We start from the raw sequence: 19,322 nt of genomic DNA on the forward strand, positions 1-19,322 counted from the left end.
TTGTGTGTGTGTGTGTATATATATATATATATATATATATATATATATAGATGAAATAGAAATTAAATAGATTAAAATAATTTAATTAAAATGAATTAAATTCACATAAATTAGAGCAACATCAAAATTAAAGAGACATTAAATGTGCAGATAATTTGTAACATTTCCAAATCATCATCACGCATTTTTACACTACAATATCCTATTCTCATCTACTTTCTGTCACTCTCCTATTGCTGAAATAAAAGACTTCGAACTTTAAACGAATTTAGTAAAAATCCAAAACACATGTACTGATAGCCGGGACCATGGTGATAAAGTATAACAGTTTCTATGTGATATTTGATGGTAAGCAGAAAGCAGCTTCTGACCTGTGAAGATTTCTCCTCGCGCTGATGCAGAGTAGAGGTAAGGCTGTGTGATTGCGCCTCTCATCCACGGACAACTTATATATATATGTACATGCTAATGGGACGGACAATGAGAGAAGCTTGGGTTACCTGTGCGTGTATCAAATTCGTGTTGCAAGGCTCGACTTGAATTTCTTGCCTAACTAATTATCCTTTACTGTTTAAATGAGCCTCGGACCGAATGCACACATAGACAGGTACCTGCACTTCGCCCTTAATATTGTGCGTACTTGATTGGAAAGAAACGCTCCGTGTGTGTGTGTGTGTGTGTGAGAGAGAGAGAGAGAGAGTGTGAGTGTGTCCCAAGGGTGCTGTTGTGTAGATAGATAGATAGATAGATAGATGGATATATATATATATTTATGTATGCTAGTTTAAATAGAAAAATAAATATTCATGTATGCTAGTGTTTTAGGGTTATATTGGCCCTAATATATAGGTATATAAAGACATAAATATATGTTTAAACAATGATTTTAGCAATTAAGTGTTTACAACTTTTGTTGTGCATTGGACATTTTTGTAATCGCTTGTGCTAGTCTCATTGGACATTAAATAAATAAATGATATTTAAATTCATTTATGTATGCTAATGTTTTGTATTTATAATTGGATATATTTTTATATATACATATATATATATATACACATGCAATTTATTTATACTTTTCTGTGATAGAACATTTAACATCTTAAAATTAGTTTGATGCATAAAATCATGCTATAAAGATGAAAAAGTTTTCACATGTGTTGGTTATGTATTACTTATAAACTGTTTGACCTCTTTTGTGTGAATCCCCTTTGATCTGTTTCACAAGATTTAGTTAACATCATCACGTATTTTGTGCCCCATACCAGTTAATTAATAACAATACTGTATTTGATGCTGATGTACAAGTTTTGCTCTTTCACAATAATACATGCTTACTCAGATTCTTACTGTATGCTTGATTTAATGCCAAGGTTCATTTTGCAACTTAAATATAGCTTTACATTTAATGAGATTCCCTTTGTCTTAGCTTTAAATAAGTAGTCAGGAGTCCAATCCACTTTAGGCAGACACTGAGACTAATCATCTACTCATGTAACTTGACACTTTTCTCTTACTTTGTCACTAATCTGACTGATATCTGACAGAGTAATGATTGAGCTTACAGACAAAGAATTTTCTGCATCGTTTGCTGTTCAGAAAAATCAGTCAGAATTCAAAGTAAATCGTATATGCATAGCAAAGATAATCAACATTTTACTGAATGTTGTTGTGTGAGAATTAAATGGTTAAAATGATTACTTAAACATCCCTATAAAAACATCTGTGTCAAAATCCACCACACATTTTTCATATTGTAATGCCATGGATCAAATAAAGAAGTGAATTAAAGGTTTTTATTTTTTATTTATTTATTTATTTATTATAATTTTTTTGGATAATTAAGCAGACATGTTGTAATCTACCGTAAATTGATGAAGAAATGGCATTACCGAGTGCCTTTGGCCTGTCATGGAAAGGGGAAGACAAGACATTGGAGCCACCTAGCCAACAAACCAATACACTCTAATGTCACTGAACTGACTGGTAGTGTTACGGTATAGTGATCTATCCATTTACATTCTCTAGTTTGTTGGTACAGTACAGCCAACATGTCTTCTGCTGTCGTTTGTTGAGTCCACAATTGACATTAATGAAAAATTAAAAATGAAACAAATGACAAAATTTTAAAAAAGCATCCAAAATAAACAGCACAATTTTAGGATAAGAGTACTTTGTCATTTGAATCAGTAAAGTTAGCAAAAATAAAATAAATAAATGTAAAAAAAATTAGTTGAGAGGCTGCTGGCATGTTTAAATCATATAAATTTTGGCACCAGACACCACCTAGTGGCGGCCACATTGTACTTCAAGATACATAATGACAGCTCAGTTTGGTTCACACTGTACTTTCTAATATGCAACAAACAAACAAACATTAATTTAACATAATATGTAAAATGTAACATACAGAACTGATTGTAACAGGTCATCTGTATTTTGTGCTTGCTTTAGTTGGACTTTTCACTGTTTCTAGATCAGTTTCCTTTGTCTGTAGTCATGGTTACTCATGGTTCAATTAGTGTTTGCACTTGATGGTTTTTAGTTTATTGTTTTGTTTCAGTGTATTTAAGCTCTGTGTTTTCTTCTGTTCATTGTCAGTTCTTGTTGTGTTATTTTGGTTGTTTAGTTCCTGAGTTCTTTTGTTAAATAAACACATATTACTGACTCTGATAAATAAAAAAAAAGCCGAGAATTTTCTTCACATGAAAAAAAAACATCTATTGTGAAGAGTAACACTAGATGTCAATGTACAGTTTTCACTGAAAATTGTAAGATGACTTGTTCTTTTTCACTTCCAAAAACTGAACATTTAACAGTATTTTATGAAATGTCTCATTAGATCTATATATATTTTTTAAATAGTTAAGCTAAAATGGCAGTGAATTGTCATTTTTACTCAGTAAGAGGACAGAGACTCAAAAATGAAAAATAGTGTTTATTTTCTCATTGTCCTTTCCCAAAAACAGCATCAAAGATTTTACAGAAACCAACATGCATATCTACAACGTGAAAGACCGTGTGACGTTGACAGTCATTGTGGACCGGGTGCAGCATGGGAGTGGACAGTTAGAATTGTGTATAAAAATCAGCCACCCCGATAAAAAAAGTGGAGATCTCAGGTTACAATACTGATTGTCAGCAAAAGTTGTTGGTCAGGTGCCATTTATGCCTTGACCAGGGCAGCAAACTCTGTAAAATGAAGGAGAAAGAATTCATCAGAAGAATTGTGGTGGAGCAGCAGGAAAAATATCACAGTAATTATTTACAGTTGATACATTCAACAAGAAGCAAATCCCTCACCATCAACTCCAATCTTGCCATCACCATCAGAGTCTCCAGCTTTCAGGAAGACCTTTGTCTCTGCATCAGTCAGTGCCCTGGCGCCAGCAGAGAAGTTCTGCAGGAACAGTCTGAAAAGCACAAGCAGGCAGTCACCTTTAAGTATTTTGTTCAAGATAGTTACATTTTTTTTAAAGTAGTAAAAAATAGTTTATTTAATAGGAAAATGTGTTTTAAGACCAGACTTACTTAAGCTCGTCCTCCTCAATGAAGCCGCTCTTGTCCTGATCAATGACAGCAAAGGCCTTCTTGATGTCATCAGGAGTCTTGGCAGACAGACCAACCTTGGCGAAGAAGCTCTTGTAGTTGAAGGAGTCAGCAGCTGGAAGGTAATGTCATAATTTTTTAGCATAATGGTGGCGATAAACGGCAGAAGGACTACAAGAAGAACATTTGCTTTAAGGGACTTTAAGGGACTCCGCACTCTAACGAATGATGTTTACACTGATGTTGACACCCTAAAATGAAAATTCTGTCATCATTTACTCACCCTCATCAAATCCACATGACTTTCTTTCCTCCGTGGAGCACAGAAGGAGATGTTAGGCAGAATGACAGTCTCAGTCACCATTCACTTTCATTGCATCTTAGTCCATACATGAAAGTGAATAGTGACTGAGGTTGTCAGTCCCTATAGCATTCTGCCTTTTGTGTTCCACGGAAAGAAGAAAGTCATGCGGGTTTGGAACAATATGAAATTGATGTTCTCGCTTTAGGTTGTAGGTCAATGGGACAGTTCAGAAACATGCAGGTTACCTTGGCAGGCCTGCAGGGCTGCAGTTACGTCAGCATCATTCAGAATTCCAGCGAATGCCATGATTAGCCTAAAAATGGCAGAGGTTTAATTTGATTTCAATTTGTATATATTAATTTGAATGTATATAAAATTATACATATACATATATTTCAATTTAATAAAAAAAACAACAACTTCATAATACTCCATCCATATAACAGATCATCAGAAATTATTTGCTCCCATAGGACTGGTAAATGGTCAACAGTAGTCATATTAATTGCATATGTCTTTAACAACACAGTGTGTAAATCCCACCCAGTCCTGGCGTAATCAAACCGCCTAATAAAGAGCGATATCCCAACACGTCCAAACTCCAAGACACAAGTTATTCCCACGCCAGGTGGCCGAGACTTAATAGATCAACACATCCTCTCCAGATCAGCCGGAAGTCATATGGCTGTCTGTCGTTTTTCTTTCTTCCTTGCAAGATATTGTGAGCTCTTGTAGCTTCATCTGTGAAGACACTCACCTCTGGTTGTCTTTAGGGTTTGGATTCGCAGGGATGAAACTGGCTACTGCAGTGAGCACCAACTCCGTGGCTTCCACCTTATATACCACTACTCAACCGAAATATAAGGCATAATGTAATGGACACCTCATGACGGGCAGTTGGTTGAAAAACTTGTCCAGTAACGTTAGTCAGGCTGTTCTATTTATATGCACTTAAATGAAGATGCTTAAAAAGGTACAGATGTATAAGTCCTTAATATCACGTCGGCTAATAATATACGATGCTGATATGGATGAAAGCGCTCTGTATCTGAAGATGAGCGGGAAGAGTTTAGGTCATTTTGTCTCGAGAGAAACAGAGTTCGCTCTGCAGCAGTTGTGTGACTGAAGCAAATCATCTCACGCTTCGGAGCTTCAAGAGGAAGCGCGTGAATCACAAACGAACTTTTTTCAGTCCTTACTTGTTTTCTTTGGAAATATAAGGTAAATGCAAACTCACAGGGCGGTTTTATTTGACATAAACATATAGGCTAGTCGATGGTTTTAGCTATTGGTCCTTGTTTCTTGAACGTCTACCGTAGGGATTTGAGCTTCTCTTGACCACTGCTTGCCAGCAGATTTGAAATAAATTCATTAAATCGATAGCTAGCTATTGTGAATTAGACCATTGATAAAATAGCATCTGACTTGAATTTGAACCTTGTTTACAGAGAAACTTTTTATTGATGATTATGTTTAATGAAAACGTCGCTAAGCCTTGGACTTGACTTTCATTTATCAAAACGGTCTTTTCTTCTCTGCATTTCTCCTCTTTTCTAGCTTGCTCCGTCATCTAATTGTCTAATAAACAATTAGTAACAGTTATTGTCTAATAAACAATTACAAATGCCATATTATGTCTAATAAACCTGGTATATCACGCATATCGTTGGCTCTTTGATGCACTGCTTATGTTCCTCTTTTGTAAGTCGCTTTGGATAAAAGCTTCTGCTAAATGCATAAATGTAAAATGTGGACTGAATGTAAAATAAAAGGAAATCATAAAATTATTACAATTAAATTAAAATTTGTTTGATACTCAATAAAGCCACTCTCAAATTATGATATAAAAATCTTAAGATTAATACCATCTCTAATATTCAGTCTCCCATAATAATGATAGGTGTATTTGGGGACAGTGATTCTTGGTTATACAATTTTTGTTATAATATTTGACTTTTGAACATTTTTGAAACATTTTTTTTAGCATTTCTTTAAGTTATGAAAACAAACATAGCGTTAAGTTGTGTAAATAAATAAACAAATAGACAAAGCAATTTCAAAATAGCTAATCCTTTAAAATTAAATGGATTAAAACCATGAAAGATTTCTATGAAATATTAATGACACTAGGCTATAAGACTATCTACCATAGTTTTTAAAAAAAAATCAGAATTATTATTATATGCTATTAGATCGAGTTTGTGCACATTCATATATTAGCTTTCTTTGGCTATATGACATATTTCAATTTAATACTGTGTTTCAGTAGTATAGCAGTTGCATAGAACTGTGTTGTTAGTACACTCCAGCATTCAGAGAGTCAGCTTCTCCTGCTTTGCTTCAGTCGAGTTGTGTGTGATACGCCTTTGGGATCTGAGTATAAAGTGACATGCTCACTCAGTCACTGAGAGCTGTAAGTGATGCCTGTAGCCTGCACAAGGTTCAGTAGCTCACTTCCTGTTGATTGTGAGGGCATTCATTTGATCATGTGTACAAATCTTCATGGTGATTCCCTGTGTTGGACAGGGATCATTACATGTTTATATTTAAAAATTGCTTATATATCTGTAATTTCAACTATGCCTACACTAATCATTGATATTGCTTACAAAAATCAAGTGTTAATGTCTGTGCTTCCTCTACATGTATCACTTATGCTTATACACCATGGAATCTTAACACTATCCATGCCAAGATATTCCTGACTTTTCAAACAGTTTTAACACTGGAAATGTTCAAATTAGGATTTCTTCAGTTCTTTTATATGTAAAATTCAGAGGAAGATATTGAACAGAGAATGTTGTTTTAAATTGAATGTATTTTTATTTCCTTAAAGTGCAAAAGAGATTGTAAGTTTGCACAAAGAAGTTTTTTTTTTTTTACAGAACAATACAATGCAATGAAACAACATTAATAATAAATAGCTTTTCAAGACATTGAACGTGCGTTCTTTGAATGGAGGAGTTTGCAGGGCATTCATAAATAAATATAAAAAAGATGATAGTTAAGCAGAGCTCTGGTTCCAAAGACAAGGGTCCATGAATGCTTAGGCCTTTACAAGCAAAGCAAACTCTGTGGAAAGACATTCATAAAGACAAACAGTTAAAGTCTGCCACTGTTCATTTTAACAATCCATTCAGTTCAAGCAGGTTAAAGTTAGAGGTACCTTCTATCTCGACATTATTCAATCATTTATAGGCTACTACATATGACAAAACTGAACAATAAATTATGTTTTTTTCATGAAGATTTACTGCACTTTTTATTAGGTCTATTGGGTCAGCTAGTTGGTTTGCTGACCTACTTTAAATATAAATATAAATGTAGCTACAAAATCAAGAGCCATAAAAGATGACAAATCAGTTAATGTTAGGACGTATTAAGCAAGCATTGAAAATGTTCTGTAACAGTTTTTAAGTTTGATTGCATCACCAGAATTCATAGTTTAACCATATATTATCTTGTTATGTGTTGTATCCTCAGTGCTATAAAGTCATAAATATTATGAATATGAGATTAAGTACCATCAACTCCGATTTTGCCGTCACCATCGCTGTCACCAGCTGAGAGGAAGGCCTTGGACTCAGCATCAGTCAATGCCCTGGCGCCAGCGGAGAAGGTCTGCAGGAACAGTCTGGGAACATTGAGGAGAATAAAAAAGAACATTAAGAAATATGCCTATATAATATAATATAATAAATGCAAAAGAATGAGTTCAATAATTCGAAGTATGTTGCGTTCGTACTTCAGCTCATCCTCCTCAATGAAGCCGCTCTTGTCCTGGTCGATGACGAAGAAGGCTTTCTTAATTTCATCGGGAGTCTTTGCGCTCAGGCCGACCTTGGCGAAGAAGTTCTTGTAGTTGAAGGAGTCAGCAGCTGGAATTACATAAAATAGAAACCATATTAAAAATCAGAAAATTAAACAATAATCTATTTTTTTTCAAAGCAGATGTGTCTTACCAGCGCAATCCTTAAGAGCTGCAGCCACATCCTCGTCCTTGAGAATTCCAGCAAATGCCATTTTGATTTTTCTGGAAATTAGACCCAAACAAGATGATGATGCATTAAGATGCATAAAGCTTTCTGACATTGAATTTGGACTAAATTAATGTAACATCACATTAACTGGAACATTTAGTGTCATTTCAAATAACCCCTTTCATAATCCCTTTCAATTCTCCCATTAGAGTTAAACTTCTTCCTACAGTTAAAATATTATTTCAGTGAGCTCATGTGAGATTGCCAAATGAAACACACACAAAAAAAAATCATTCAACAATCATTTCAAGCTCATCCAAAAACCCAAGAAAGTAAGCAGAAAGTATGGTCCTTGGTTTGGTTAATTGAAGAGATGTACTTTCACAATTTCAGTCCTGCTGCAAGTCCGTTTACATCCTTATTTTATTCCTCCATTTCCCGTTAATTATATTCCATGGTGATTAGAGAAATTCATCGACCCCTGGTGTATGATCCTCAAGGTGTCTCTGGTAAACTCACCTTTGCGCTGCGCTGGCAACTGTTCCACAGATGTGTGACGACTACCCAAGCACCCATGAGCCTGGCTTTTATACTTTTGTGTCTGTGGTTGTAACAGACACCATTTGCTTAGGCTAGGTAAAGTTTAAAAAAAAAAAGTGTCCACTAGTCATATAGCTCTATTTTTATCCTTTCAAAAAGGGGATGCACTGAGTCCTTATGGGAAACATAGGTGGGACATCCTAGCACACATACTGTATGTTCTAAGTGTTTGCATGAAAATGTGTGCAATGTCATTCATATGTAAAGTAATTCCTTGCACCATAATTCTCATATTTAAAAAAGTTTGTAATATTTTGCCCATTGCAGCCTTGGCTTGTACTGTCATTATTTGAAACCATTTACCACAGCTTAATAATTTATTTGTTTATGAAGTTCAGTTCAGTAAATCCAGTAGGATTTTAAGACCTATCTCATTAGGATTCTTTATTATTATTTGCAAATTATTATTTAATTTGATTTAAGATATTTTTCACCAGGGAAATGTGTAAGAAGATTTTTTTTTCTTGAGGAGGGGGGGGCTCAAAACCATTTACAGTCTCTGCACCATATATATTCTACACATGCAGTAAGATGATGCTAAGCAGATTCTGGGACAGCTGGAGGCATGAGCAGGAGCAAACGTTTCAGAGTTTCAGATTACTGGCAGATATGATAAAACGCTTAAGCTTTTGTCTCCAAAGGAGGCTGTTTCACTCAACACCTTAATGAATAGGCCTAAGTGTATTCAACATTGTGACGACCAGTGCACAAAATGTCAAAAAGTATGCAAAACAATTCAAATTTCTACTCAAGTGATTACAAATACTGCAGTACTTTACACGTCATTGTAGTTTTAATGTGTTAGCTTGTTTACCCAACAGCTGCAAAAATATTTGAGTTCACAATTCACAAACAAACAAATAATAAATAAAATTAAAAATAAAATTAAAGATGACAAAAAATCTATTCGAGATGTCTTATTTGCAATATATACACAATACACATGTAAGAAATATTGTTGAAATCTTTTTATTTTGTTACTTTCTCTTGTAGAAGTTCATACAACATTACAGTAAGACATACAAGACAGAACACAATCCTGCACAATTCAGACCCCAGTGGCAAAACCTTTTTCTTTGCCATGTTTGACAGTCACAGCTGGTCTCAGGAAGCATTAACAAGGGCTGAAAATTCTACAGGAAATGAGGAGATGTAGTTTAATCTCTTACTTTTATGCATTACTTATCATATTTTTAAAATATCTGAGTATTTTAGATACCAACCTTCCCAGCCGATCTTCCCATCCCCATCCATGTCTCCAGCCATGAGGAAGGCCTTGGTTTCAGCTGCTGTAAGTGCACGAGCCCCTTTAGAGAAGTTCTGCAGAAACAACCTAGAAAATGAGTCACAATACAATAAGTGAACATGTAGAGTATTCGACTGAAGTGCACTCATCCAGGTAACTAAAACCGGCACTACTTTCAAGTCTCTTGTATCACACAGTGGGCACTCTCTCTGCTTTGTTTTACAAATGTGTATCAATTATCAATTGTATTGAAAATGAAGTCAGAGGACTATTCTTGTAATATTGTTTGTCTTGTTACTACCAGTACTGTAAATGCATTATCTTTTCTTAGTGGAATGCTTTAAGATAAGAGAACAGTTTCAACTCAAATCAATATTTCATGCACACATAAAAAAAATGTATTAGCCATGTAATAAGCTGAATGACTACACAATCCCTAACTTATCACACAGGATTGTGCAACTCAGTTTTTCAGTTAGTCTAGCTGCCCCATAAACATATGAAAAAAGTAATTCGGCAAATCACTCAACTGTAGCTCATCCTGTTCAATGAACCCACTCTTGTCCTGGTCCAACATTTTAAAGACCTTCTCTATCTCAGCAGGAGACTTCTTTGACAAGCCTACTGTTGCAAAAAAAGTCTTTAGGCTGAAAGAATCCTTTGCTGCAAGAGTCAAATAAAAAAAATACAAATTACAAAGCTGAAAATCACAATGGATATTCTAACAAAATAATAAAGAATAACACTTTTCTGACTAACTCTCATAGTAATATACACAGAGGTGAATCTGAAGTATTGTTCATCAGAGCGTCATTCATACTTTACCTATACATGCATTAATGGCAGTTGAAATATCAGAGGCAGCCAAAACATCTGTCGTAGCCATTTCTCAATGGATCTGAGGAAATTCCGAGGCCTCTACTTGCAACAGTATCTTCACTGATTATAACAGCAAAACCTGCAGTCTGAACATCACTACATGATGTCAAAAACCACTAGTGTCTGTATGTCAGCTGCAGCTGTGTCCTTTACACCACCTGACCTCTCCAGGACACAGAAGTATGTCCCATTGTAACTGTTACTCAAGTAAAGCACCTCACAATCTATTGGATTAAACAGACAAACACACACAAAAAAAATCTTATGATTTATAGTAAATGTGATGTGTTGCTAAATATCAGTGGGTTATATTTGGTTCAATCATTATGTTTCATTCTCTTAAATTGGATAACTTTGTAAACATCCTGTTATTGCTTCACTGTCATTATTGGACGTGTGCCTTCACAATATGATTTAAAGGCAGTAGCCGTGAAATAGATTCTGTGGAGAATTTTGCTCAGAAAAAGGCCGAAGGCTTGATCACAGTATTGAAGCACAATATGATGAAGTCCACCTGTTTTCGTGTTTACGTGACTTTACCGATAGCTTTGTTTTTGCACACGTGCTGATCTACAGCAGGCAGACTGTGTGCGGCTGTGACATCAGCTTCACTTCCTCCACAGGCTCTTTTCCTGAGGATGGACGTCTGCCTGCCTGTGTTGCTGCCAACCAGGGGCCAAAGCAATGACAAAAACATCCTTCCAGCCCACTACATGCCCCTGTGACCTTGTCCCGCTCCATACTACCTCTTGTTTGCAGGAAGGCCATGTTTCCTGAGTGACAGGGATTTGAGGGGGATCGGGGCTGGGCTTTTCATATTCTCAATAACACTGTTTTCTTTGTCTTTGTTTATATGTTACATCAGGTGCACTGAAGAGCGTCTGGAGCCATATATTAGAAATGCTTTTTAAATGGACAGAGAAAAGATTTTACCTGGTGAGTTAATGTGATTTAGAATATACTATTATTTGGTATAATATCATGTCCGTACATTTGAACAAATAGTAGAAAATATGAAATGCCTTGCTTTTCTTTGAGTCTTGTTTTAAGAACAGCGTTAATGACTATGTAAATGTGTATTTCATGACAAGGGCATTGCTTTTGCTGCTTTTGGACCAAAATAGTGTGTTTAAACCATAGTGGTGCTTGTTCATTGCTGGAGAGTGTATATTCCCTCTTTTATGGAATGTATGGCAACTCTTTTTAATAACTGAACATGTTGAGCTGTTGTACCTTACTTACCCCTAAAAGGTGCATTTTAGTCGCCTTAGAAATTTGTACCCTTAAAGTACTACTAGAAACCTTTTTGTGTAAATAAGGTGATGTGCCTAAAAGTAAGTATTTTGCAAATTTTTTATGTAGGAGTGTAGGTAGCTGATGCTTTTGGGAAATACTTCTGGAAAATGACATTACTTTTAATAATTATTTCCACATGCATTTTGTCACACAAATGTATTTGTCACATCAAAAGACCATTTCAAATAATGATGATGGATCCTTCATGGTTCCCTTATACCTTTAGGGGAACGGATGCCTTTCAAAATGAAAATTCTGTTAATATGTACTCAAAATTAGATATTTAAAAAGAAGTTTATTTAGTCATTTAGTTGAAACAGGTGAAACATTGTTCAGAATATCCTCTCTTGTGTTTAATAAAGTCATACGGGTTTGGAAATGAAGGTAAATGGTGAATTGGTAAACAGAATTTTTATTTTTGTGTGAGATATCCTTTTAAATTTTGATGTTAAGATGCACACTTTATGCATCAATTACCCATGTATTCGTTTATTTCTTTTGGTTATTTTCACTAACATTCGTTAAATTTGTCAGGGGGTTGTTAAAAGAAATTATTATTAAGCTGATAAGTGAGCAATGTGTTGCAATTACTGTATTTAAATCATTACATGTCTGGAGCACACCCTGTTTTATTTTGAGATGCTTTTTTCCATGCCAAGGTTTTCAGTAACAGGCTGAGATTTCTCACTAAGTCTCTCTTGATAGATTTACAACTTGTCTGATGTATCATCAATTGCTCTTGACGTGCCAATGGCATTGTCATCAGAGCATTAGACGTATACAATGAGGGACTCTCAGGATGGGAATACCTTTCAAAAGCTGTCCCTAATTAAAGCTGATTGTGTGTATCATAAGCGAGGACACAGATTGTGCTGTTCCCCGTCTCTCGGGTTTAGTTGCATCTCTGTCTATTTCCAGCTGACCAGCTGTGATGGAAGCATGCCGATGGGACTCTCAGATTTAGTCAAGACGGCCACCTCAGTTTCAGTTCCTGCCCCTCCTCTTCCCTAGCATCAATCACTCAACACCAAGTGTGTGTGTGTGTGTGTGTGTGTGTAGGTTGGAATGTTTGTGTGTGCATGTATGGACACCCTGAAGTGACCTCGGCCCAGATCACATCATTAGCCGTAAATCTGAAGGCACCCACAAAACAAACACATTTAGAGCACATTTGGGCATTCTTCCTCACCGTCTGATTTACACACAGATGAAATGAGGTCTTACGCAACACCTGTCTCTCCGATCCCACGATTCCCCCTTCACGTGAGTGATGTGGCCATAGACTGCTCCACTTCCATGTCTGTGAAATACACGAAGGCGCTAATTGAGCAGCCTATCTTGCCAGGCTGCGAATTCCCCTTGTACTGATCGTTGATATGCCCCTTGGGGGCCTGTAAATGTGGCAAGAGTCCAGAGAGAGTCCTGGACCTGCACAATGAGATCATGCACCAAGACTTGGAACAGTTGTGTAACGGCACTTATGTATCATGCCACAGAGTTGGACACTTCACACTGTGGATCTCATGTACTCTTTATCCAACAAAGCCTGTGAGCAGTTGGTTTCGTGCCACTGAAATTTAGAAAAGCCCCCCATCTCCCCACCCCACCCCATCCCATGAGCTCCCGGTCTTTTCCAGTGCCATGCTGACATGCAGAAAGAGTCCTTGCAAGCTGTTTGTGACTTACTTAAAAGGACAGTTCACTCACATATTACAATTCTGTCATCATTTATTCACCCTCAAGTTGTCATGGAACACAGACAAAATAAATGTTTTTATCCATACAAATAAAGTCAATAGTGTCCAAAACAACTTTGGTCCCCATTGACTTTTATTGAATGGACAAAAACATTCTTCAGAATAGTCTATGTGTTATATTCCATAAAGCTGAATAGATCAGTATTCAGACTGATTATGAATGGATTATAAATGCCATAAGTGATATTTTGATGACCTGGGTTTAGTGCTGAGAGTGTTCTGATTCTAAAACGAGATGGCCATATTAGCAATGCAAAAACAAGCTTCTCAAAAACAGCTAATAATGATTTTTAAAAATTTTTAAATTGCTTAGCGGCTGTGCTTATAGCACACAAATGAGCCAATACTGATCGTCAGCTTAGCAACATTAAAATAACAATGCTTGTCTCCTTTTAAGCTCACAAAACAGATTGCATCCTCATGGCATTATGGGAATTGATGTTTGTGTGTAAAGTCACACCATCTGTTGTTTGTGGAATGCTCTCCATTGCCAGTTTTGTTCTTAATGATTTTAAAGAATGCTACAACTTTTAGCATAGCGCTAACTGTGAAATGTGCTATACTGATCGGTCAGTCTGTTAAAGTGGTCCCAAGTATCTTTCACTAAGTGAGTTTTGGGGTTTACCTGAGCCGCCACAGGCCTGGCTCTAGTTTTATGAGTATTACAGTATCTCTTGGATGGACGTCACACTTAGCAGAAAGGCTACATACAGCCATGACATTGGATACAAATCTGGCATCGCATTTTTATTGCATTTCATCCTGTAAATGTTTTTTTTCCCTTTCTCTATTTTGAGATCACATACATTTTCTCAGCCTGGTACAGATCTCATCTGGCAGTTTTAGTGCTCCAGTAAGTGAGACGTCAAAACAGCTGACATTTTTCTTTGCATAAACTCTATTCTGTAAACACAGAGAAGAGGGGAAAATAGAGTAAGTCCCAGTGAGTAAAACATACTAGTATTAGAGATTATAGGGCAAAGGTTGCAGATGTGTGATCCAACACTTTAGACTCAATATCAAAGTTGAATAAAAGTTTTTATTATATAGGATTCATTTTGATCTTTAATTAAAATATTCATATCATTTATCTCATTCCAGGTCTTTCTTTCTTTATTGCCATACCTTCCTATACCACACCATACAACAGACTAAATGAAACCAATGATCTGATTAGCATTATATCATGTAGTAATGTGAGTTAACATGCTTCATGAAAGTTATTAATGAAACTCACAACAAGATAAAGTAGTAAGATCCAGATGATTTCAATGATTTATGGGTGCCTTCCAAAATACCTGGCATTCTATTTATTTAGCAGATGGTTTTCTGTGTTTATTCTCATTTTATATAATTTCTTGGGCATATATCATTTCTTTTGCATAAAAGCAGCTCAGAATATGTGCATACTGTAATAGTCTTTCTGAATAAACTGATTTGTGGAATATCAAATAAAAAAATTACAAATTTTCTTGGTATGTCCTTTCACCCACAGGACCTGTAAACCTGATCCACGACTGCAGAGCAAAGGCAGGCAGACTGCCGAGACTGACAGAGCTTTTTTTATTTTTAAATTATAGTGACACAGCATATAAAGAAATCTACCGAACATCCCTGCCCATATACATACGTGCAATCTCCTGGGTAGCTAAACAGAAATCATCTAAAATAGCTTGTATTCTGCATCCACTGTCAAGTTGTATTTGAAATCTTTGAGCCACACGTGAAGACACTTCACCTTAGGATCCACTATGGGGACTCGCTGCACAATTGAATATTAAGGGGCATATATCATTTCTTTTGCATAAAAGCAGCTCAGAATATGTGCATACTGTAATAGTCTTTCTGAATAAACTGATTTGTGGAATATCAAATAAAAAAATAAAAAATGTTCTTGGTATGTCCTTTCACCCACAGGACCTGTAAACCTGATCCACGACTGCAGAGCAAAGGCAGGCAGACTGTCGAGACTGACAGAGCTTTTTTTATTTTTAAATTATAGTGACACAGCATATAAAGAAATCTACCGAACATCCCTGCCCATATACATACGTGCAATCTCCTGGGTAGCTAAACAGAAATAATCTAAAATAGCTTGTATTCTGCATCCACTGTCAAGTTGTATTTGAAATCTTTGAGCCACACGTGAAGACACTTCACCTTAGGATCCACTATGGGACTCGCTGCACAATTGAATATTAAGGTATTTTATATTTTCAATATTTTATTTAAATGGCAAACAACCAACATCCCCTTCAAATTACTGTTTGATCTAATCAGGGTAGGATTTGGAAAAATATTGTGAATTTTGTAGCATTACTGTTTTTTTGTTTTGTTTTTTTTACAATGTATTACAACAACAGAATTTAACATACAACTTTATTATAAACATAGATTATACAAAGTTAGGTCTTTTGGGCTCTGATAACATTATGTCAGATAACATGTTCATCCTCATGCATCCTCAGTCATCTCACACCACTGACTGAGGACTGTAAATAGTTAGAGTGGAGTTAGCCCTAACTGGCCTCCCCGTTGCATCTCTGGCTAGCAGCCAACTTCCTACCACTCTAATTTAGACTGCTCAGTAGTTCACACCAAGTACCAAATCAACCCATCCTTAGATCAGGGTCACTACTGTTAACTAATACTAAAACTATAAAAACAATTACTTGAAATAAAATAATAAATAATAATGAAATAAACCTTTCCAATCATTTCTCATTTTCATTTACTTTAAGTTAAAGTACTAAAATAACTAAAACTAAATAAACTAAAAATGTAATAAAAATTATATAGACATATTTTAATAATAATAAATTACTTAAACTTTAAAATGAAATCAGAAAATATAAAGATAAAATCCAATTCAAAATTAACAAAAAATATAATAGTATATTGATTATACTAAAATAACACTGACTTAACAGTGATTAAACAGCCAAAGATTATAAGCAGATACCCTGTCCACTGGAACTTTATGTGTGGTGTTTGCATAAATATGAATAGAATGTGTATTATTTACTATAAAATAATTGACATTAAATAGCGTAATAAATATTTATACAATAAAATATGTTTATTTTATACAATATTTAAATGAAAAAATGTTCATTTTTAACATATTTATTATTAAATAAAAAAGGGGATTTGAAGTTTACATGCTGAGCTAAAACTGAGAAAATAATTGTGGTGATATTTATGCTGTATTAAATTCAAATGGCTTGAAATGTTATTGGCAGGCCCCTGGGCTGATTTATAAACACAGAAATGAATGATGCAATGTACAACACTGTTTTAATTTACCAGAAGGTGGTAATATATTTGTGTTTACAAATCCATCTTGAATTACTCACACTATTCAGGCCGTCTGTACACCAGAGCTGCTGTACGAGGCACTTCCCAACTTTTCCAAAAAAGGTTACGACAGCCAAAGCTGACGTTTCATTTTTGTCCCCAACCCAGAATGCAGCGGGCCACCAGACGAATGGAGTTGTTGTTGTAGTGGGGCATGTAACTCTCCACACCACTGGCTCTGATTTGCATGCTCAGAATAAGCCCAAAGGCGTCCAATTACACAGCTCTCATGGATTGCTTGGTGTCACTTATCTGTTTGAGGGATATGATGATTCTGCTCTTCATGTGTAAAAGGATAGCGTGAGGTTCTGAGCCCCCTTTTTTTTGTGGAGTGTTACCACTCAATTGGTGGGAAGATCAACACAAACCCACTTAAAATAGTGAACCTCCTCCCTTTTTGGTAGCATGCTAGGCGTCGGGACCCCTAAAAAGGTCTGTAGTGCAACAACTTCCTTCGGGGTGAGCACATTCCCCTCAGTGAGTTATGAAAAATTAAGGCTAGAGAAGCGCTTTTTACTGAGAGTGAAAAATGATCCCAGATGATTTGGTTTCTTGTGTCTGATAAGCCAAATTTCATTTATATCACAAAGAGCTGTATTGGTATTTCTAATATTTTATATCATATAGTCTCTTTAGAAACATATATTAAAATGAACAGCACCTGGGCATAACATAAGAATTAATCTGCTCCAATTTCTCTGTCACAGTGCTTTTAGCTGGTTATTTTAATGGTAGCCGTTAGGTCTTCGGTTTCAGAAGCTTGGAGCAAAACCATGACAAGTGTACGAAATTCCCGAGGAAGAAACCCGTAGCTCCCTGTGCTTTCTTGTCATGTGTCTGATTGAACTACCAGCTGCATGTTTGCTCCTCCCCACACTCAGGCCTGATGAGTATGTGTATATGCGTGTGTATTAATCTGTTGCCAGCTGGGAACAATATCCTGATGCTGAATGAGTGTGTTGAGTAAAACTCCAGCATCAGTGATTTTGTTGCCAGAGGAGCACCTTGGACATCCTGTGCATGTGTCCTCAGAGATGGAGCTTCCCTCGTCCTGATCCGCACACAGTCGGACAGCAGAGCAAAGATGCCTCAGTACTGGTGGTATTAGGCTAAATTTATGTTTTATACCTGTATAATCTAAATATTTCACTCTTATACAACAATAAATAGCCTAAGTGGCAATTATGTTCTTCAAAGATGCCTTACATTGTTTATTTACTGATGCAACTGCAGACTATATTAATTATATGCATATATTTATATATATATTTAAATGTGAAAAAAGCGTAAATTGCAACAGTGCAATTAAAAGTCAGTTTGAGATTCCATTAGTATTCTTCATAAGGTGTTGTGTTCACGATTGGCCACTGCGTGTCCTAAGTTTGAGGTTGTGTTTCTGGATAATGTCCTGCAGAGGGCGCCACACTTTGCCTTGTTTCAACCCCACTGCAGGGCCTTGTCTGATTGAGTTTCATGCATGACAGAGCACAAAGCTTTACAGACTGAATCTTGAGGTGAGCCTGGAAGTCTTTGTGGAATTTGGTCTAAGCAAATGCTGTTATTTTATTTAGACATTGTTTACTGAAGAAAGAAAAGGACCAAAAACCTCTACAAATTAATACTACTACAGTGAGTGCGTAATTATTAGTCAAGTCAATATTCTGATCAGTGATCATATATTTTTCCAAGCACATTTGACCAATTCCAAACCACATCAATCTTAACAATTACTATTAAGTAATTGTTAATGAGGAAAGTTGTGGAGGTGTAAAGTCAAAAATGATGAAATTCCCATGAGAAGGATGCAACATTCTAATTAACAGGTTGAGAATAAAATCTGCATATTAACTGCATATATACTCTGTATAGAGTTCTGCAGTAATGACAAATTTTTGTAGACCATCCCGGAAGATAGCATCACCCTGGTTCCCTCGACAAAAACCCAAAAATGTTTTTCCATTGGCTTTTGGATTATTGCAGAAAACAAGCTCTGCAGTCCCATTTGGTAACTTGTTAGCGACTGCCTTTTTAAATACTTTTTTTTTTTTAAGTAAAAGCTTTAAAAAATCACAAAGGGGTATGCTATTATGTATTTTATGTCATAGAATAAAACGTGAAAATATTTTTTGAGTGTTAACCACACAGACCTTATTTCAGGCATTTAAAGTCCCCCTGTAGTCAAATATTTTATCCCTTAAAACTTATCTTTGATCATCAAAATGACATATTTAAATGTTTTTTCCTGTGAAAATAATTTTCTCATGCCTTAAAATAGCTTGAATGTAACTCTACACCCTTGCCTCATTTACTATACGCTGATTTATGAATATGCAAATTAGCCCCGCCTCCACTCA

At 35.8% G+C, this 19,322-nt stretch overlaps 4 protein-coding genes across 4 annotated transcripts in view; all 4 read right to left on the reverse strand.

The window, feature by feature from the left end:
• pvalb9 (parvalbumin 9) overlaps nt 1-386 on the reverse strand; it is a 2,927-nt gene extending 2,541 nt beyond the window's left edge. Inside the window, exon 1 of the mRNA XM_016533717.1 lies at nt 372-386. The gene's annotated coding sequence lies outside the window, so the exon portion shown is untranslated. The remainder of the gene's footprint in view (nt 1-371) is intronic.
• Nucleotides 387-2,925: 2,539 nt separating this feature from the next.
• Nucleotides 2,926-4,701, reverse strand: pvalb3 (parvalbumin 3). Its single transcript, XM_016533700.1, has 5 exons — nt 4,611-4,701; nt 4,099-4,166; nt 3,532-3,664; nt 3,304-3,413; nt 2,926-3,192 (listed from the first exon to the last, which is right to left on the reverse strand). The coding sequence occupies exons 2-5, from the start codon at nt 4,157-4,159 to the stop codon at nt 3,167-3,169; spliced, it is 330 nt and encodes a 109-aa protein (XP_016389186.1). The 5' UTR covers nt 4,160-4,166; nt 4,611-4,701; the 3' UTR covers nt 2,926-3,166.
• A 1,969-nt stretch (nt 4,702-6,670) lies between these two features.
• LOC107724690 (parvalbumin-2-like) lies at nt 6,671-8,420 on the reverse strand. The gene is made up of 5 exons (XM_016533701.1): nt 8,353-8,420; nt 7,816-7,886; nt 7,599-7,731; nt 7,378-7,487; nt 6,671-6,925 (listed from the first exon to the last, which is right to left on the reverse strand). The coding sequence occupies exons 2-5, from the start codon at nt 7,874-7,876 to the stop codon at nt 6,900-6,902; spliced, it is 330 nt and encodes a 109-aa protein (XP_016389187.1). The 5' UTR covers nt 7,877-7,886; nt 8,353-8,420; the 3' UTR covers nt 6,671-6,899.
• Nucleotides 8,421-9,530: 1,110 nt separating this feature from the next.
• LOC107724694 (parvalbumin, thymic-like) lies at nt 9,531-10,585 on the reverse strand. Its single transcript, XM_016533706.1, has 4 exons — nt 10,505-10,585; nt 10,210-10,342; nt 9,657-9,766; nt 9,531-9,566 (listed from the first exon to the last, which is right to left on the reverse strand). The coding sequence occupies exons 1-4, from the start codon at nt 10,563-10,565 to the stop codon at nt 9,538-9,540; spliced, it is 333 nt and encodes a 110-aa protein (XP_016389192.1). The 5' UTR covers nt 10,566-10,585; the 3' UTR covers nt 9,531-9,537.
• Between the last annotated feature and the right edge of the window lie 8,737 nt (nt 10,586-19,322).

The sequence above is a fragment of the Sinocyclocheilus rhinocerous genome, unplaced genomic scaffold (genome assembly GCF_001515625.1).
Source record: "Sinocyclocheilus rhinocerous isolate Xijiao unplaced genomic scaffold, SAMN03320098_v1.1 scaffold1026, whole genome shotgun sequence".
Taxonomy (NCBI): Eukaryota; Metazoa; Chordata; class Actinopteri; order Cypriniformes; family Cyprinidae; genus Sinocyclocheilus; species Sinocyclocheilus rhinocerous.